Source organism: Salvelinus sp. IW2-2015, unplaced genomic scaffold (assembly GCF_002910315.2).
Source record: "Salvelinus sp. IW2-2015 unplaced genomic scaffold, ASM291031v2 Un_scaffold16326, whole genome shotgun sequence".
NCBI lineage: Eukaryota > Metazoa > Chordata > Actinopteri > Salmoniformes > Salmonidae > Salvelinus > Salvelinus sp. IW2-2015.
In genome coordinates, this window is record NW_019957535.1 from 313,211 (window position 1) to 334,944 (window position 21,734).

Consider the following 21,734-nt stretch of genomic DNA (forward strand, 5'->3'; position numbering starts at 1 on the left):
AAAACTCCTCACTCCACTCTTGACAAACAAAGCCAATTCCCGAAAGCAACGCACTGTTTTGGGAAAGATTAAGGAATAAGGATTAAGTCGACAAATAAAGACCAGCCTTCACTACTCGTTCCCGTGCTTTCGTTTAATCCTTCATCAAATTATAGTCTAAAGTTTGAAGGATTTTTTTTCTTTTAGACTAATATTATTTAATTCGACCACTCCCACCGCTCCAAACTGAGTGTGAAGAAAATATGAGCATCTGAATCACGGGCAGACAGCTTCATGCTATTGGTTCCCTGGGGATTTACCTGTAAATGGGAGTGCCCATCATCATCATCATCATCATCGTTGTTGTCGAGATGAATTGTTCCTTCCTCTGATCCCTTGTAGAATCCGTTGAGGAATTCGATTGGGAATAACTGAATCAACGTTCCCAGGACTCCAAGCATGGAGCCTATAACGTCGTGGAGCAAGGAGAGAGTAAGCGACTGGCTCAAAGGTAGGCTATTAACGGCGCTTTTTGTGTTTGCCAGGTGCGTTTAATTCGGTTTGCACGCAGGTAGTCTTAAGTAAAACCGACACAAATCCGCTTGGAAGGGGAGGTGTAGGTGGAATGAGGAAGTGAAGTTGATAATGGCCATTTCATAAAGTGATCGTATGTTTTGTACTGTGTCGACAAGGAGGACAAGTTGACCAAAGCGCGAATAGGCCGACAATAGTTCACTTCCTACATGTATCAGTTATTGATTATGTATAACTATTGGAGTGTGCTGTTTTATTAAAGCAGCCAAACGAGTCTAAATTACACCAAATGCTGAGTTGTCATTTGCAGCGAGTAGAAAACCGGACTGGCTACTCAAATGTTTCTGACATTCTTAGAAACTACCACCAATTATGTTATTACAGTTCAAGCCTGTAAAGTTACACAGCTTCAAAGTTTCTTTCATTTGCTTGTAGGCTAATGTTTTTTGTCATAAGAGCATTTTTCCATATATGATTAACATGTTGGGCCTACTGCTGCATATGTCATGGCAGAATTTGCAGAACAATCGCCACCTAATTGATGCAAATAATCGTGCTATAGAACTGTCAGGTTAACGTACTTTACTGTTAACATTTAATTTAGKTTTTTGGGGAAAGTCTTTGTCTACCCACGAGCGGTTATCATTAGTATCGCGAACTGGCTACATACAGAGTGATAGACATGCGTGCATTTAACAGACAAACTGTCAATAAAACTGGAAATTTGTTTGCAGATATTGTGTAACGTTTGGCTTTTTAATCCAATAGTATAGTCGCTAACCAGGGGTGGGATATTGTCAATGTGGCTTTAAATGGATAGTAGCTGGGAAGCTTTATGTTAATGGGAGTTTTCGAAGGAACACATAGAAAATGTATGTACTGTAATGACCCGGCTGGGTCATAAAGGGAAAAGAGACGGACTCTAGGTGTGCAGGTCAGAACACAGGTTTATTCATAAACTGGGCTATTGTTCCGGCCACAACCCACGCCGCTAAATGCCGAACRTACACAATGTTACCCTGTCGGGTYAAGAGTCACTCTCWTAGGAACAGATCAAGGCMCGAACAGAAGAGAGAGAACAATGAGACAGTAATCCCTATTTATGCATTTCCAAATCCCGCGGTATTACCCATCATACCCCMCCAACCTTTCCATCTGTCCTGACATATTTAACCCCTGCTAGTAGCCATGAGAACCATAACACACCCACAAACACAGAACACAATACCGGGTCGTTACATAGCCCCCCCCCTTTCTAAACCCTAGCCCCTAGGGTTACACAACAAAATCCTTAAAATGACCCGGAGGTCGCATCAGTCTCTTGGGCCTCCCCGTGACTCTCAGCGGTGGCCCCCCAGAACGCTCCTCTGCCTCAATGTCATTTCCAGCGCCCTCCGAAGAAGCAGCCCCCTCCCCAGGCTCAGGTTGTGCTAGAGTCTCCTCGTTAGACTGTTCCCGTGGGCTCACATCAGAGCCCTCACTCCCATTCCCTACCGTTTTCCTCCCTCTGTAGGGTGCCAATCGATCCCGGTGGACCACCACCTTCCTGCTCCGTGGGGGAACCTCCACCCGGTACGTCACCTCCCCCACTCTCTCTATCACCAGACACGGCCCCACCCATGCACTGTCCAGCTTTGGGCACCGCCCCTTCTTGCGCGTGGGGTTGTGAAGCCACACACATTCTCCCGCTCCAAAGTGCCTCCCCCTAGCGCGCGAGTCGTAGTGGCGCTTTTGGCGCACCCCTGCGTTTTCGAGTTGCTCTCTTGCGAAGGTGTGAGCCGCTTCTAACCGGTTCTGCAGACGACACACATAGTTCGGGCCAGGCAAAACCCCGTCGTCATTATCAGGAGGTGGCCAAACGTCAGTTCGGCTGGGTGCGCAACTCACGACCTAACATTAGTAGTTGCTGGGAGCACGCAGTCGATTCTTGAACAGCCGACCTACACGCCATAAGAATAAACGGTAAGTGGGTGTCCCAATCTCTCTGGTGTTTTGAGGTAACGATGGCCAGCTGCTGTGCTAATGTTCGTTAAATCTTTCCACCAGCCCATCACTCTGGGGTGAAGCGAGTAGTGCGCGTCTTCTCCGCGCCTAACCGTCTACACAACTCTGAGAACACCCGTGACTCGAAGTTTCTTCCCTGGTCGCTGTGAATAGACTGTGGCACCCCAAACCGACTGATATTCCCCCGACCAACGCATCAGCTATTGTCCCCGCCTCCTGGTCTGGGAGAGCGTAAGCCTCCGGCCACTTGGTGAAGTAGTCCATGGCGGTTAGAATCCACCTGTTACCGCTGTCTGTGGTTGGAAACGGCCCTACTATGTCTACCCCCAGTCTCTCCATGGGCTCCCCTACTGGGAATTGTTGTAGGAGGGCGTGTGACTGACCTGGAGGTCCTTTTTTAGCAGCACACTCGTCGCACTGCCTACAAAAGTCCTCAACATCCCTCCTGTGCCTTGCCCAATAGAAGCCTTTACGCATGCGCTTTAACGTTTGGAGACCCCAAAATGCCCTGCGCCTACTCCCCCATGAAGCTGCGTAACACGCTCCCCTGCAGCCTTTTGGGCACCACTACCTGCCACGTAATTTCTCCAGTCGCTGGCTTTTTCCACCCCCTCTGGAGCACTCCCTCAGCCACTCTAAGGACTGTGAATTTACCCACAGTCCTTTGGTGACTGGTGATAGAGGGGCTACTTCCCCCCACGGCGGTCGTCTTCTCTCTTCCACCCACCGCAGCACAGGACGCAGCTCTGCGTCCTCCTCCTGGCGACGCCTCCACTCCCAACGTCCACAGCCTCAAGCTCCCGGCACTCTGTCACACTCAGCTGACTCACCGTGGCGGTGACTCCCTCCTCCCTGCACAGTTCTCTCTCTCGCTCCACCCGTTTGGCGCAGTACCCACAGCCATCCTCAGCACAGGGCGGCGGGACAAGGCGTCTGCATTGCTGTGGCGAAGGCCGGCTCTGTGCTCCACCTGGAAGTCGTAGGGTTGCAGCTCCTCCAGCCAGCGGGCAATCTGACCCTCTGGCTCCTTGAAGGAGAGAAGCCACTGCAGGCGGAGTGATCCGTCCGGACCACAAACGGCAGGCCCCCCAGGTAGTACTTGAAATGGCGTACTGCTGCCACGACAGCCAAAAGCTCTCTCCTTGTCACGCAGTAGCGTTTTTCAGCCTTATCAAAAGTTCTGCTGTAATAAGCTACTACGTGTTCCCATCAGGGCCACGCTGAGCCAGCACAGCCCCAAGCCCTCATTGCTTGCGTCGGTGTCCAGGATGAACGGACGGTTCGGGTCTGGTGAGGCCAGGACAGGGGCCTCCATCAGGGCACGTTTGAGGGCCTCAAACGCCCGCTGGTGCCTCTTCGGTCCACTGAAAAACAGTGTCCTCCTTGAGAAGGTGGTTCAAAGGAGCCGCTACCCCCGCAAACCCCTTCACAAACCTACGATAGTAGGATGCCAGCCCCAGGAAGCTCTTAACCTCTTTTTTCCCCCCTGGAACTGGCCACCCCCTCACAGCCTCTACTTTGTCTGGCATCGTGCTGATGCCCTCACCACCCAGCTGATGCCCCAGGAACGCCACCTCCCTTTGCATGAAATGGCACTTTCCCGGGTGTAATTTTAGCCCCGCCCCCGAGATCCTCTCCAACACTCGCCTAATTGCCCCCAGTGCCCCTCAAACGATGTGCCGTGCACCAATATGTCGTCTAGGTACACAACACACTCGTCTCTCGGAACCCCGCCAGCACTCTGTCCATGAGCCTCTCAAAGGTGGCAGGAGCATTACAGAGCCCGAAGCACAGCACCTTGAACTGCCAATGGCCCCTATCCGTGGAGAAGGCCGTTTTTTCACGTGCCCCTGGCGAGAGGGGCACCTGCCATAGCCACTGCGCAGATCAAGGGAGGAGAACCACGAGGACCCTCTCACGTGGTCTAGCGACTCATCAATCCTCGGTAGGGGATAAGAGTCTTTAGTGGTGACAGAATTTAGGCCCCTGTAGTCAACACAAAACCTAAGTTTACCCCTTTCTTAGCACCATGACGACCGGCGCGGACCATGGCTATCTGATGGCTCAATGAAATCAGCCCGCAACATGTCTACAATAGCTGTGTCTGCTGCTTCCCTCCTGGCAAGGGAATACGACGGGGCCGAATTTTAATGGTCGGGCGTCCCCAGTGTCTATTTCGTGCTGGACTAGGTGCGTTTGTCCTACCTCATCTTCCCCCCAAGCGAAGCTATCTTTAAAGTCCAACAGCAGCTGCTTTAACTGTCTCTGTTGTCCTCATCCAGACCCTGACAGTTCTTCAGCCACACAGCCTCGACGGCGTCGATAGCTTCTCCTTCCCCCCGTCGCGGCTGATGGGTGAAGGAGCCAGTGTATTTTGGGCTACTGGCTGCCTGTGCTTGCACCATGATGGGGAGTGAAGGCCGTCGCCGCCGGAGACAGCTGCTGGGAGGCACAACGACCAAGGGAGCAGCCGGATGACCGGTGGAGTCTCTGCAAGCTTGGAGGAAGACGGAGGGACAGCCCTGCCCCCTGCTGGCCCTGCCGAAGGCGACATTCCCACTGTGGGCCCCCCCGACAGCCTCAAAGTGCCGACGCTAAGTCCAACAGACCCCACAGTTTTTTCAAAAAGTCCATTCCCAGTATACAGGGGTCCTGCACCGCTGCTACCCACACCGGACACCCACAGTTCTCCCCCCACGGTCACAGATAGCTGACACTTCCCTAACATGGGGGCTAGCTCCCCCGTGACAGTCCGTAGCTGGACAAGGGTCGGCTCCACCCGCACCCCAACAGGTAGTATGTCTGGTCTCACCAGGGTTACTGTAGAGCCCGTGTCGACCAGGGCCAAACATTCCACCCCCTTACCTTGACGATGACATTGCAGAAGTCCCCAACGGTGGTACGTCCCACCACAACTACAGGACTAGGAAACCCGGCGGCAGCTACACCCTGGGGGAGCAGGTCCCCACCCTCTGTCGGCGCTGCTGGGTACCTTCTTTGCTTACAGTGGGTTCGGGGGGGGGGGTGGGCCCACGCAGCCCCCTGCGCGCGAAACCGCTGTCGTTTCCCTGGTGACGGGGGAATCTGTCACACTCTCGCTGAATGTGGCCAGGCTGGCCACAACCCCAGCAGACAATAGGAGCTGAGCTGACACTGCGATGTTGCTGGAGCCCCTCTCCATGACAAGCGAAGCAGTCTTGACTAGCCCGCCCAACTCGTCACCCACTCCGGTTTTGTGACCCCTGGCACCCCAGCCACCGCTGCTCTCACCTCTGGTTGACTGGCGACTTCCACTCTCACTCCCTCACCCCAGATCAGCTCCCTCTTCCTGGCTATCTCCACTGCAGCCCGCAGAGATGGTGGGTCCGCCATCTGAACATGCTACCCAGTTCGGTGGAAGAGAGCGCTCTAATAAAACTGTCCCGGTGCCAGCTCGTCCTGCACCCCAATCGCATAGTTGCATAAGCCCGCCTGGTCAGGCTCAGAATATCACTTGCCAACGCCTTTAATGATCCCCTGAAGTCTCTTTTTGTTACTCAGTCAATCCGCAGCATGTTTGGCTGCGCGTCGCCGCCGAAACGGCCCCCCAATGCCTCCACTAGCGCACCATAGTCGTCCCTTTCGTCCGGGGCTAGCGTTAGCAGGCATTCCGACGCCGCTCTGCCAGGCTCAGGAAGCTGTAACGCTTTCGTCTCGTCAGACCACCTCCCGGCTCTAGCCAACAACTCAAATTGAGTGAAAAAAACTTTCCATTTACCTTGTCCATTGAACTTTGGTAGTTTAGCCGCTACCGTGGCTAATGGCAATAGGTCGCCGCCATCTCTGTTTACCTTAGCAGGCCCAGCCATTTCCGCACCCGGTGACGTCGATATCCCGTCGCCGTGACGTCTGCTCTCGAGCGTTGTGAAGGAAAACCCGCCAGTTCTGCCATCTTGCTGACTGACAATTTAACTCCCCCATGTGACTCTCCAGCCTTCCTACGGCAGTCGCCGCCTGACCCTCCCGACCGGGTACCCCCGAGCCCACCACGGACACTTTGTCCGACTCTCCTTAATTTTCTGCCTCGCCCCAAGCATCAGACCGTAGATGCGAGTCACGCTAACGCCACCCGGCCTATACTGAACAGCTAACTCGCCTAGTCTCTATCCCGTAGTTCGAAAGCACTTCTGACACCAATGTAATGACCCGGCTGGGTCATAAAGGGAAAAGAGACGGACTCTAGTGTGCAGGTCAGAACACAGGTTTATCATAAACTGGGCTATTGTTCGGCACAACCCACGCCGCTAAATGCCGAACGTACACAATGTTACCCTGTCGGGTCAAGAGTCACTCTCATAGGAACAGATCAAGGCACGAACAGAAGAGAGAGAACAATGAGACAGTAATCCCTATTTATGCATTTCCAAATCCCGCGGTATTACCCATCATACCCCCCCAACCTTTCCATCTGTCCTGACATATTTAACCCCTGCTAGTAGCCATGAGAACCATAACACACCCACAAACACAGAACACAATACCGGGTCGTTACAGTACTTTCAGAATTGATAGGTGGGCTGCAAGCTACTGGTAGCTCGCGATCTACCTGTTCGAGACCCCTGGTGTATAACATGTGAACATTGTGATTATATGCTTTTTGTTGTACCAGGGAACAGAGAGAAATCTTTAAAACACTCCAGATAGTCTTTGACATTTGAAAGCAACTCACCCTCCAGTGTATGTTATGTGATTTGTATATCAAACATGTTTGGCCTTTGGCTTAACCTCTTTGTCTGCATGGTAAATTAATGCCACCCTATTTTTTTCAAATTTTGGTTCAGATTAGACATTTGTTCAGTGTCCTTTGACTTAATTTACCCGCTCTCACCTTACCATTATGGCACCTGAGAATGCTATGCTAATGCTTATTACAATGTAGCATAAGGATAGCTAGCTGCCCCCAGAGCTTGCATCCATCCACTTAATTAGCACTAATTAGCATTAGACCGAAGCAAGCGAGTGCTGATTGGCGTAAACAACCTGATGTACGACCAGTCATTATGATGGAGTCCCAGGCTGTTTTGAAGGGCTGTCCGCCGACCTTTAAGTGACCCTACAGTCTTTTCATTTGTTTAGCATTAGCACACCAATTAGCCACTGACGGAGTAAACAGTTCCTGTTTTACCATGCGTGGAACAGGTAATTATTATATCTGGGTAACTATCGCAATACTGGATTAAGTAAATCATGAGGCATCCTCTCCTCTGTGTTGAAAATAATGCAATGCTGATGGCCATGACGATAATGGTGATCAGTTCCGGCMCTAGCCTTTTGGTGGCCCTAAGCAAAATGTTGTTTGGAGGCCCCCACCTCCAAACATTTTAAATGGACCCCCTCTTGACGGCAGAGAGGAAAGTTGAATTTGTAGAGTTCATTTCCTGCAATTCTACATATTTTGCCATGGGTCGCAGAACATTTTTGCAGTTTTAAAGCAAGTTTGCAGACCTTCTAAAAAAGTTGTCATGGGGCGGGAAGAAGATATAGCAATTTTAGAATCAATTTCATGCAATTCTACTCATTTTTCCATGGGGCGGTGTGGAAAATGTGCAGTTTTACAGCTAATTTCCTGCAATTGTACACATTTTGTCATGCAATATGCCATGTTAATATGATATCTGAGTGAGAATGACTAATAAAATCAATGGGGGCCCCCTGGAGGTCAGGGCCCCTAGCGGCCGCTTATGACCAGGGCTGGCCCTGACGGTGATGATGAGGATACAGATAATGACCCCGGTAATGCTGTTGTGATATGGACAAATATGATGAGAGAGATGGTTAACACTTTATTGGAGGGTCTGCTTGCTCATTATAAACGAGTTTAGGGCATTTCCATGTAAACAGACCTATGAGCACCAACATTTTAAAGTTCATCAGAGCATGTCAACTTGGGTGTCAAATGAAAGCAAAGAGTCTATATTTTTGAGAAACTAAGGCATATATATATAATTCATTTTTCAACCATTTGATTTCTGATCGAACAGATGGAAAAGGGGTCTTAGAAAACATCAACCAGAAAAAGTCTTAAAGTGTATTAGAAATGGATCAAAACAATAATGTTGATTGTAAAGACCCCTGGCAACTAATATCAAACACTTATTTTTCGTTTTTGACACATTATTTGCCTTGTTTAAGAAACCAATCATAGATGTCTGTTTCATAAGTTTGGACAGCAAAGTACAGTAGGCCTACATTAGAAAACAGAGTAAAGCACAGTTGAGTACAGTGAAGTTTAAACAAGTTGATTAGAGTTTAGTACAGAAAAGTAGAGCACACTAGAGTTGAGTATAATGTACTGAACTCTACTGTACTTTACTGAAACTGAACTTTATCCACTCTACTGTTCTGTGCTGTACTCTACTGAGCTGTAATGCGCTCTACTTTGATATTCAAGCTCGTGAAACATAGACTTGTTCAGATTTGGTCCGGACCAACCAAAATTGGTTGATTAGTCGAATCAAGTGTGTTAGTGCTAGGGCAAAAACTAAAATGTACACATTTGTCACTTATGTTAATAAAAGCTTGAAAAATGCTATGATTATCCATGTGTGGTCTCTCTCCAGGTCTGGACGTCCCTCTCCAGCAGTATCCCTTCACAGAGTGGCAGGTGACTGGTTTGGAACTGCTTCAGCTCTCCTCCGAGGACCTGGAGCGTCTGGGCGTCCAGAAGATTGGCCACCAGGAGCTGATCCTCGAGGCCGTGGAGAAGCTGTGCTCCCTGGTGAGGCCTGGGCTGTTGCTTTCTAGGGGCTGGGTGTCTCATAGTGGTCCTCTATAGCCTAGTTGTTACTGTAGAGCATGGTGCGTGCAACACCACGACAGTGGCTTCGATCCCCAGGACCACCCCAAACATAAAATGTATGCATGCGTGATTAAGTCGCTTTGGGTCAAAGCGGCTGCTAAATGGTATAATATTATTGTTTTTATATATTGATAGAGRGCCCAAGACTAACTTGAGATGTGCATAGAGTTGATAACTTGGTCTAAACTAATTCCAGGAGATAATCAAATAATTTTGACATTCTTTGCATTTCATGTCATTTTAATCCGGCACTAAAATAATCTCCCATTACAGCGCCACTGCTTTCCAGGTGGTAATGGCTATTTGTGGAAGGAGGAGATTGGCAATAAAGTCCAGAACCCTCCCAATCTGCCATTGACATCCATGCATTGATGTTTCTTAAGTTAGGATTCAGCCTAGAAAGGCCATTTGCCATAGGGGACACTACTATACATTCTTCTTGGGTTCTATAGTAGGCTAGGGCTGGTGGTACAGTGTGTGCATTGTATGGCTATATGGAATGGCGCCGGGATGTATAGCGGACGGTTTATTCGCTCTTGACCATTTTTGTGTCCTTTTTGCGCTGATCGTTCCTTTTTTTTCTTCCGTACGTTGAAATCACTAACCTTGACATACTGCTCACCTGGGAACCAGGCCCTAATCCCCAACACTCGGAGGAGGAAAAGATGACGATTTAGCGGGCGACGTGGGGAACCCTGATGAAACTCCGATATAGAGGGCAACGTGGGGCACCCTGATGAAACTATGGTGGCGAGTGAGTAAACCGCCTCTGCCCTCTGTTCTATTGGCAAATGTACAATCACTGGAGAACAAACTAGACAAACTCTGTTTGAGACTATCCTATCAACGGACCTGAAGAACTGGAATATCCTATGATTTACCGAGTCGTGGCTGGACGAGGACACGGTTAAAATAAATCTAGACTGGTTTTTCTCTGCATCGGCAGGATAGAGCGGCAGCAATGCTAGCAACTACTAATTGAGTGTATGTAAACTTCTGACCCACTGGGAATGCGATGAAAGAAATAAAAGCTGGAATAAATCATTTTCTCCACTATTATTCTGACATTTCACATTCYTAAAATAAAGTGGTAATCCTAACTGACCTAAGACAGGGAATTTTTACTAGGATTAAATGTCAGGAATTGTGAAAAACTGAGTTTAAATGTATTTGGCTTAGGTGTATGTAAACTTCCGAGTTCAACTGTAGCCTTGTTAATTTCTACTCCCTATATATAGCCATTTTATTGTTATTCGTTACTCACTGTGCGACTATTTAAATCTGATCTTTAGCTCTGCATTGTTGGAAAAGGACCCCTAAGTAAGCATTTCCCTGTTAGTCTATACCTGTTGTCTATGAAGCATGTGACGATTAAAATTTGATATGATGGGAAGCGCTAGAGAGACCTTGAGCTGAGTGGAGGAGAGCAACACCCGAGTGCTTCACTCTACAGCTCATCTTTCTACTCCTGTACTGTATTTGCTTCAAGGGTCCTAAACCGGATCATGAACATGAAGTATCCATGTGAGGCTGTTAGTTAGGTAAAGCCTTATAGGTTGTATTCATTATGGAACATCGTAGCTGAATGCTTTACACTGGAAAACGAAAACAAGCTCTTAATGAACACAACCGTGGCTTTACCTAACAAACGGCCTCATATGGATGTTCAATTTAATTGGACAATTTTAGGTAGTACCTCCCCCCATTTTGGACCATTTTCTTACACTTCGTGCCTACTGAACACCATTCTTCCACGTATGGCATGCAGTGGGGTATTTACAGCGGTACGGCACCATTTTCATTTGGGCAAAAGAAACAGAGCTGTAGCAGCAGCAGAAACACAACTCTGGGCCTGTACCAGACAAAATAAGCAACTGGTTTTATTTTAACCTTACAAGTACTCCTCTGACATTCACCAACTATTTCTAGATTGCATCAGAGAGTTGAGTTAAGTTCATGCTCCCTCTGGGGTTTTAATATCCTTTCATTATTCTCTCACTTTGCTTGCAGTGAAGTGTGAGCACTGGTGTGTGAGCGCTGTGTGTGAGCGCTGTGTGTGGTGTGAGCGCTGTGTGTGGGTGGTGAGCGCTGTGTGTGTGTGAGCGCTGGGTTGTGTGTGAGCGCTGTGTGTGTGAGCGCTGTGTGTGAGCGCTGTGTGTGAGCGCTGTGTGAGCACTGTGTGTGAGCACTGTGTGTGTGTGTTGAGATGTGTATGTGCAGCCAGGTCACCCGTGATACAAGTCAGTATTCAACGTCCGTCCATGTCTGAGGATGTCGGGAGATGATGTGGAAGCTGGCCACTAGGGGCAACAGTAAGCGCTGTTACCTTCAAGTAGGTTTTCGGTTTTGCTATGGTGTTGTGTATGGGGATGGAGGATGGGCGTAAGCACCTGCCTCTGGTGCCAACGGTTCGATCTTCGAATCCAGTGATAGAAAGTTGTTTTTTATGTTTTAGTTTGAAGCCTATCCCAAGCCTTAACCCTTATTTTAACCATTCAGAGTTAATGCCTAAACTTAACCTGAAGTACTTTGACATTTGAAGTTTGGAACGACTTCGAAATGTGATGTTTGAGAAACATGCGTGAATGTCTAATTCTGACGTGAGACTGTGAGAGCGTGTGTGTTTGTGTAGACACGCTTCGCCTGCCATCAAAAGCGATTATTCCCCGAACACAAAAGAAGCTACCGCTTAATACTTCTCATGCAAATGACTGTATGGGGGATAGTTTGTTGTCACTGGCAAACGCTCACTTCCTCCTCTTCTCTCTCTTTTTAAGATGCCCTTCATTCTCTTGCTCCTCAAATGTTGGTATAATGAATTTGGCATTCTGTCTTCTTCCTTTCTCCATTACTTGCTTTTTCTCTCCGAATACTTTCTGGGGAGTCACTCTCAGGACACTAATGTAAACAGAGGACTCTGTTGCACCACTTCCAAGTTTCAGCATGCTTTTGTTTCCCCTGGGAGGATTAATTGACAGACGGTGCCAGGGCCTGTGGGTTTGAGTGGCGTAACCGCCGATGTCACGGCTAAGCTGTTGATCCGCTTGTAAAAGTGTGTTGCAGAAAGAACAGAAACCTAACAGGGTTTCTGGCCTTCATGAGTTAATGAAGTGGTCTCCGAGAAGGAGTGCTGATCTAGGATCAAGTCCCCCCTGTGACCTTGTACATTATTAACTAAAAGGCAAAACTGATCCGAGATCAGCACTCTAGATTCACAGGCCCAGGGGCTGTGTGTATCAAGCATCTCCGAATAAGAGTGCTCATCTAGCATTGTGTCTCCTCTGTCGTTGTAACGCTATTCATTATTAYCTAAAAGGCCAAACTCATCCTAGATCAGCATTCCTTCTCATTATGAATACAGACCCTGGTCTTTCCTGTGGTCTGAATAAATGGACCCAGCATTTAGTGACTGGGTAAGGTCTGACCAGCTCTTGGCTGGTATTTACTGTAATACTGTTATGGCTTATGGTTAGCCTAATGGAGGTAAAGTTTATGAACTACAAAGGACTCATATTGAGATGAAGGGCTACTATGTTAACATGTAGTGTTTGTGCGCGCTTCCTTGCTCTCCACTTTTAGTCTGCGTTGGGAGTCTGGGCTGCATAATGTTAGCTCCTCGCTCATGCTGCACAGAAGTTAACACACTTGACAAATGCGGCAAGGCATGTAGAAATGTTTAAACTGTTCATTACTGTTTGTAGAACACTGTAAAGCGAAGAGATGCCGGTAGYTTCCAGCTTTTGCTAGCTTACAGCTATCATCAATTCATTACACTGGTACTTTGTGATAATATGCAAACCGTAATGCAAAATAATACTGATTTCAAAGCTGATTGCCACAAACGTTATTCATTACCTTAATCGGTCTCTCTCACACACCTCTCCCGAACATTATCTATTGCAGTGGTTTCCAAACTAGGGGTCGCAACCCCATACGGGGTCGTCTGATATGAAAATGGGGTCGTGGGAGAATTCCTAAAATCCTGAAGAAAAATAGTTAAACAAAAGTTTGAAATAATACTGTACCTACTCATTCGTGTAAAAAAAAATATATATATATATATATACATTGTAGAATAATAGTGAAAACAAACTATGAAATAACATATGGAATCATGTAGTAACCAAAAAAGTGTTAAACAAATTCTAAAATAAAAATATTCTTCAAAGTAGCCGCCCTTTGCCTTGATGACTGCCAAGAGTGTGCAAAGCGTTCTCTCAACCAGCTTCATGAGGTAGTCACCTGGAATGCATTTCAATTAACAGGTGTGCCTTGTTAATTGTGTAATTTCTTTCCTTTTGAGCCAATCAGTTTGTGTCATGACAAGGTAGGGGTGGTATACAGACCAAGTCCATATTATGGCAAGAACAGCTCAAATAAGCAAACCCCCTTTTGCCCTCACAACAGCGCGTGCGTGCGTGCAGTGCATTCGGAAAGTAGTCAGACCCCTTCCCTTTTACCATATTTTGTTTCGTTACAGCCCTATTCTAAAATGGATTAAATAAATAATCTATATCAAGCTACACACAGTACCCCATAATTACAAAGCGAAAACAGGTTTTTTGAATTCTTTGCAAATGTAATCACAATAAAAAACACACCTTATTTACATGTATTCAGACCCTTTGCGATGACACTCRAAATTGAGCTCAGGTGCATCTTGTTTCCATTGATCATCCTTGAGAAGTTTCTACAACTTGACTGGTGTCCACCTGTGGTAAATTCAATTGATTGGACATGATTTGGAAAGGCACACACCTGTCTGTGAACTCCCAGCAAACTTGGCCCCTGGTTGTCTCAATCTCAACAGCCTCACACTGTGTTCCCCTCCCGGTCTCCCTCCCCAGACATACGGTATGGGTGGGGAGAGCCTGCGCTGCCTGACAGAGAAGCTGCGCATTGTGGTCCACTCCCTGACCATGGGCATTCAGGTCCGCTGGAGGGTGAACCCCTACGACGGGCAGACTGCCACCAGGCTGCCGGCTAGCGTACTGCAGGTGGTGCTGGAGCTCATCACCTCCGCCAAGGGCCTCTTCTCTCTGCTCAACAGGTACATTAAACAACCCTGTTTTACATCACTTCTGTGATGATTTAGGCTGTGTTTTATACAGGCAGCCCAATTCTGATATTTTGGCCAATTATTGGCAAAAGAGCTGATCTGATTGGTCAAAACACCAATTAGTGGAAAAAATATCAGAATTGGGCTGCCTGAGCACTGGACTGAGTTTCACCCCAGTCTTGGGGTGTAATGTATGTAGTAGTTTATAACTTCAATGTATAATATTAAGGGTTAGGGTTAATATATGCTCTTAGGCTGTAACCAATCACTATGATGCCATACCATCATGTAAGGTATTACATTTGCGTAGAAGCACAACATGTTGCCTACTACGTTTTGTAGTGTGGCTTCGATTTTGTACGGACATGGGTTGGGTAACAGCCGTTACTAGGGTGACAGCACAGTGGTTCTCCCTTTGGGTAAGGGGATTGGACAGCCTTTAGAGGCCGCGAGATAATGATACGTTGAGAGTCATCCTACTTCTCGTGCTGGGACTTGGGAGGGCTAAAGTTGTTGTTAGGCCTTTTTGCTTTGGGTGTACACATAGTGGAAGTTCTTAGCGTATTTGTCACGCCTTGTTGGGTACTCAATGGAGGTCTTTGGAATGCTGATATTAATCTCTTACTTTGCAGCCCCCTCTCTCTCTCTACCTCCTTTCCTTTMATTCGTACCCACCTCTATCCTAAAGTTATGTAGCTATGATATTTCCCATGGTTTGTGTTCCAACCCTGTCATTATACTGTACCTGATTTGCTTATCCTCCCTCATGAATGCGTCATTCAGTTGAGCCATTGCTTTGATTTCCAGATTCATTCATTTATCTCTTTCCCCGTTCATTTTGTCCACCCTATGTTGAAAATACGTGTTTTTGGTTGAAAAGACCATTAAAGAGACATATATCTTTCGTCGTCTTGTGCTCACTGTCTGTGTCCAGGTACCAGTTTGCCCAGCTGAGTGCTTACACGACCAGTAGGAACATCATCACCCACTGTAAAGAGCTGGGGACCACAGTACACAAGGTACGTCTACTGCTCCAATAGGAATCAAACAAAACAGACGGAAACCAGGAGAAACACTTGTTTTTATGAAATAAGAAATACTTTGTTTTTAGGTAGGAGTAACCTAACCAGGAAAAACTCTAGGCCTTATAAACAACATTTTGAAAAAGTACACATTGAATGAGTGGCCTAAATATTCTGGTTTGACCAAACAATACATACCAGAACATTTTTGTTTTTAGAGGAAGCGTACACGAGGCAGGCCAGCTGCTTGTGGGTTAAAACGCCTTCCAAAGAGGAACCACCACTGTGTTTTTTTGGTTTGCTCGTTTAATCGGCCACTGAACACAGCACAACAACAGTAATCTCACTCCTCTGCTATTGTGGAATGCTTGTATAAGCGCCGACCATGCATGCATTCTTTATCTCCAGCATACTTTGAATAGTTTAGGTTTAGGCACCCTGAAGAAGCACAGGTTGACTGCCGAAGGAGTTTTTGCTGTTGTTGATATTCTGTGTTTGTATTTTTGTGATGGGGAAATTTTGTAAGAGTGAGGCAGATGGATGAATGTTTTTAATGGATGGTTAAACTGGTTACTTGTGACTCGTGAGGAAGACGAGCCCTGGATTTTTCCGTAGATCGTGCCTGGGGGAGGAGAGAGAGCTAGCTAACGGGGGAGGGAGAGAGCTGATTCAAGGGTTTACTGAAACTCAACTTGTAATTCCCTGTAGTTCACCTGCTGTGACCTGCAGTGCAGTCGTGAGACACAGATAGACAGACAGACAGACAGAGGGAGAGAAAGAGGACCCAGGGTTTTATATGTAGTGCTCTTACTTACAGCCCTATTTGCAACTCTGGATTGTCTCCAGCCAAAGTAGGTAATTACACCTCTTAGCTGCTTTGTTTCTTTCTGTACTGCGCTGCAGTAGCTAACTGGTTTGTCTGCTTGCACAGTTTGCGTCAATTTGGACGTAGTCTTCCATCATTTTAAGTTTGTTTTCTTGTTCGAAAATTGCTTTGCTTTTTGTTTGCTCTCTTGCTTTTTTTTGTGGTCCTCTTTTAGTTGTTCGCACAAAACACAAGAGGCATGACAATAGACGTTACCTCTTCTTCACAGATCAATACAAAGCTCTTTGAAACGGACTCAAAAGTGTTGCAGCGATGCACACTCATTCAGCACATTCACTGTGTTCCAACGGTAATACTAGCACGTTGTTGACGCCAATTCATGAATATGATGGACTTTCTCTGAGTAAAGCGGCATAGAAATATAATCTACGGTCTACTCATACTATTTCTATGGTAAGAACCCACTACCCCTCAGAAGGGAAGGAAGGTGGGAAGTGAGTGTGTGATGGGCTCTGCGTTAGTACAATGAAGGCCCTTGAGGGATGTTGATGATTTCTAAGGTTATTTTGTCCAGCCAAATTCTGGCTTGTTGTTTTTGTCTGAAGTCTGTCCAAACATGAGACTTAAAAGTAATTAGTAAGTGAAACTTTGTCAGACTTCGTCATTACGCCAGATTGTTTTGACGGTGTATTGTTCTACGCTGAAGTCATTGTTTGGTTGGTTCCTGTTTTTGGACCCGGTGAGCAACCACTGCCCGCTTCTATTGTGTGCTTAGGGGTAAATTGAGCCATCCTTGTTTCTAGGAAACCGTACACAAAATGCATAATTTAATTTTAAAAGTACAAAGTGTTGGTTAGGTGTTAAGCCCGTGTTAAAAGATGCTTAATATGATTCAAAGACAAAAAAACGATTTGTGTTGAATTTTGTTTGGGAAATGAAGACGCTTTATTAGACATGGGTTTAAAAGTTACTGGGAATATTTCATTCAGTACAGAAATGTGTAGGCAGCTTAACTTACCCTGTCCCTCGGCTCTAATTACCCCATACCCGGGGTAAGTTGTGCCAAGAGACAGCTTGTCCGACAAAAGCAATGTTTCAAAAAATTTCACATGAATTCTGATTATTTCCAGGGATGCACAACCTGCTCAAATATATGTAATCAAATCAAATCAMATTTTATTTGTCACATACACATGGTTAGCAGATGTTAATGCGAGTGTAGCGAAATGCTTGTGCTTCTAGTTCTGACAATGCAGTAATAACATAAAGATAAAGATGGCAAGATGCAGTAGATGATATAGAGTACAGTATATACATATACATATGAGATGAGTAATGTATATGTATATACTGTACTCTATATCATCTGCTGCATCTTGCCATCTTTATGTAATACATGTATCACTAGCCACTTTAAACTATGCCACTTTATGTTTATATACCCTACATTACTCATCTCATATGTATATACTGTACTCTATACCATCTACTGCATCTTGCCTATGCCGTTCTGTACCATCACTCATTCATATATCTTTATGTACATATTCTTTATCCCTTTACACTTGTGTGTATAAGGTAGTAGTTGYGGAATTGTTAGGTAGGACTATAGCTACCTAACAATTGTAGACATTGTTAGAAAGAATACTATATTTCCCTTGACGGAGGGATGCTAAATGTACAAAAAAATCGCTCTACTTACCCCACTCTCCCCTAATAATAAATATATAGGCAATTTAGCAAACGCTTAAATCCAAAGTGACTTACTGTACACGCGTGCATACATTCTAGGTACCGGTGGTACCGGGAATGAAACCAACTGAGCTACAGAGGACCTTTAGTATAGGCCTATAGTCATACCTATAGTCATAGGCCTCTATCATAAGTAGGAATATGTGTATCATTGAGAGATGCTGGATATTAGGGGACAGGATAAAAGACTCGGGTGCTTGCAGAAGGCAGATTTGTCAGTACAATCACTCGAGTCTCAAGGCAAGGTAGCTGAGAGTTATAAGACAGAAAGGACGGAGTGATGTCCTTCACAGCAGTTTTGTACGGCGGTTTTGTCGTTGAAAAAAAAGCGTACAGTATATGTCTGAAGTTTTATAAGAATTTCTATTACACTCAATCAAAATAACTTAGGACATCCACACAGGTGGGTTTGGTCCTCTCTGCCCATCTCTCAAAGCATCATTTATCAAGTTGATAGCTCTAAGGTCAGCAGAATACACGGACCCCCCCCATCCCCCTCCTCTACGTACAACAAATTAGCTCTTGGCAACAAAACGCAAATGTCAAATCTCATGTGACCTTGTTTCAGAGACTGATGCTTTCAATGATTATTACGTTGCTTGTTTCTAGAGAATTGGTTAATCTGTGACAAGGGCCAGACAGATCATGTGTCGTCCCAGAAGACACCCAATTCCTATATAGTGCACTACTTTTGACCAGAGCCCTATGGGTCATCCTTGTTTCCTTGCTACGTAGGGAATAGGGGTGCCATTTGGGACGTAAACCATGTCTCTCAGGGTCCTCAKAGAAAATAAAGGACTCGCTTTCATTTCCGGCATGTATGAAAACAGAGGTTTGTGCATGTGTGGTGCATTCATGTGTCTTTGTGTGTGTGTTTTATGTGTGTGTGCGCACGCTCTCTCTCTCTCTATCGCTCTCTCTGTAAGTGCATGTTCGCCCGCCTCCCTCCCTCCCCACTCACRGGGTTTATTTTCTTTGGTGCCCTGAAGGATTTTGTTGGGCCGGGAGTAAGCTGCTGTGATCCTATAGTGCTCCACTGACTAGTGGCTCTGTAGGAATGCAGTGGATAGGCTCACTCGGTACACTTCTAACTCTGTAGGACTGGAGAGTACAGGACAAGATCGGACCGGAACCGGTTAGGGCAACAGCAAGCAAAGTCCGCTACAGAGAGAGGTACAAACTGGACAGTGTGTGTGGGGGGGGGGGGGGGGAGAGAGGGGGGGGAGAGAGAAAGAGAACAGAAATTCTGAACTCAGCTAATTTAAACGTGGAAAGAGGATCAAGCAAGAGTTGCTTGAAGGAGTCGTATTGAGGTATGTGAGAAGGAGATGGCTAACATAATGCAAAGCTGTTAGTTTTTACATCTGATACGTTTCCAAATGGCCCGATAGTAATAATACAGAAGCTTGACAGTATATAGGCTATTGTAGTTTAGAATATTGAGCATGGCTTCTCTAAGATGTTATGCAGCTTGGAGCTTCTTACTACRGGGAAAGGGGGGGATACCTAGTCAGTTRCACAACTGCATTCAACTGAAATGTGTCTTCTGCGTTCAACCCGACCCCTCTACATCAGGGAGGTCTGGTTAGTGGTCTGGTCGACATACTACGGTGCATTCGGAAAGTATTCAGACCCCATGACTTCCTCCACATTTTGTTACGTTACAGCCTTATTCTAAAATTGATTATATATATWTTTTTTWATCAATCTACACGCAATACCTCATAATGACAGTGAAAACAGGTTTCTAGAAATTTTAAACGGATACCGTAATTACATAATTATTCAGACCCTCGAAATTGAGCTCAAGTGCATCCTGTTTCCATTGATCATCCTTTATGTTTCTACAACTTGATTGTAGTCCACCTTGTGGTAAATTCAATTGATTGGACATGATTTGGAAAGGCACACAACCTGTCTATGCAAGGTCCCGTAGTTGACAGTGCATGTCAGAGCAAAAACCGAGCCATGAGGTCAAAGGAATTGTCTGTAGAGTGCTGAGACAGGATTGTGTCGAGGCCCAGATCTGGGGAAGAGTAGCAAAAAATGTCTGCAGCATTGAAGGTCCCCAAGAACCCAGTGGCTTCCATCATTCTTAAATGGAAGATGTTTGGAACCACTAAGAATTTTCCTAGAGCTGTCTGCCTGGAAATCGGGGGAGAAGGGCCTTGGTCAGGGAGGTGACTAGAGTTCCTCTGTGGAGATGRGAGAACCGTCCAGAAGGACAATCATCTCTGCAGCACTCCACCAATCAGGCCTTTATGGTAGAGTGGCCAGACGGAAGCCACGGCTCAGTAAAAAGCACATGACAGCCCGCTTGGAGTTTTCCAAAAGGCACCTAAAGGACTCTCAGACCATGAGAAACAAGATTCTCTGGTCTGATGATACCAAGATTGAACTCTTCGGCCTGAATGCCAAGCGTCACGTCTCGAGGAAACCAGGCACCATCCCTACAGTGAAGCATGGTGGTGGCAACATCATGCTGTGGGGATGTTTTTCAGCAGCAGGGACTGGGAGACTWGTCAGGATCGAGGGAAAGATGAACGAAGCAAGGTACAGAGAGATCAGGACCTCAGACTGGGGTGAAGGTTCACTTTACAACACGACAATGACCCTAAGCATACAACCAAGACAACTCAGGATTGGCTTCGGGATAAGTCTCTGAATGTCCTTGAGGGGCCCAGCCAGAGCGCGGACTTGAACCCGATCGAACAGGACTGTGGGCTCTCCTCCGTGGCCTCCGTAAGACATTTAAACATGTTAACCCTCGCAAGGCTGCCGGCCCAGACACCATTTTTTTTAAATTTGTTTTATTTATTTCACCTTTATTTAACCAGGTAGGCTAGTTGAGAACAAGTTCTCATTTGCAACTGCGACCTGGCCAAGATAAAGAATAGCAGTGTGAACAGACAACAACACAGAGTTACACATGGAGTAAACAATAAACAAGTCAATAACATAGTAGGAAAAAAAGAAAAAAAAAGAGAATAAAGGAGAAGCTGGGGAGGCTTGGGCGAGTAGCAGCGGGAGGGGCGGAGCTGTGTCCAGGGTTGGAGTAGCCAGGAGGAAGGCATGGCCAGCCGTTGAGAAATGCTGTGAAGTCTTCGATTATCACGGATTATCGGTGGTGACCGTGTTACCTAGCCTCAGTGCAGTGGGCAGCTGGGAGGAGTGCTCTTGTTCTCCATGGACTTTACAGTGTCCCAGAACTTTTGGAGTTACAGGATGCAAATTTCTGCTTGAAAAAGCTGGCCTTTGCTTTCCTGACTGACTGCGTGTATTGGTTCCTGACTTCCCTGAACAGTTGCATATCGCGGGACTATTCGATGCTATTGCAGTTCGCCACAGGATGTTTTTGTGCTGGTCGAGGCAGTCGGGTCTGGAGTGAACCAAGGGCTATATCTGTTCTTAGTTCTTGCATTTTTGAACGGAGCATGCTTGTCTAAGATGGTGAGGAAGTACTTTTAAGAATGACAGGCATCCTCAACTGACGGGATGAGGTCAATATCCTTCCAGGATACCCGGCCAGGTGATTAGAAAGGCCTGCTCGCAGAAGTGTTTTAGGGAGCGTTTGACAGTGATGAGGGGGTCGTTTGACCCGAACCCGTAGCGGATACAGGCAATGAGGCAGTGATCGCTGAGATCCTGATTGAAGACAGCAGAGGTGTATTTGGAGGGCAAGTTGGTCAGGATAATGTCTATTAGGGTGCCCATGTTTAC

General features: G+C 46.4%; 1 protein-coding gene across 2 annotated transcripts in view; it reads left to right on the forward strand.

The window, feature by feature from the left end:
• Positions 1–229: 229 nt before the first annotated feature.
• The window catches only part of cnksr1 (connector enhancer of kinase suppressor of Ras 1), a 79,207-nt gene continuing 57,702 nt past the window's right edge, over positions 230–21,734 (forward strand). For both annotated transcript variants that reach the window (XM_024146222.2, XM_024146223.2), the window contains exons 1-4: positions 230–490; positions 9,117–9,274; positions 14,203–14,405; positions 15,349–15,433. In XM_024146222.2, coding sequence (XP_024001990.1) covers positions 439–490; positions 9,117–9,274; positions 14,203–14,405; positions 15,349–15,433 — 498 coding nt within the window. In that variant the 5' untranslated portion in view covers positions 230–438. The remainder of the gene's footprint in view (positions 491–9,116; positions 9,275–14,202; positions 14,406–15,348; positions 15,434–21,734) is intronic.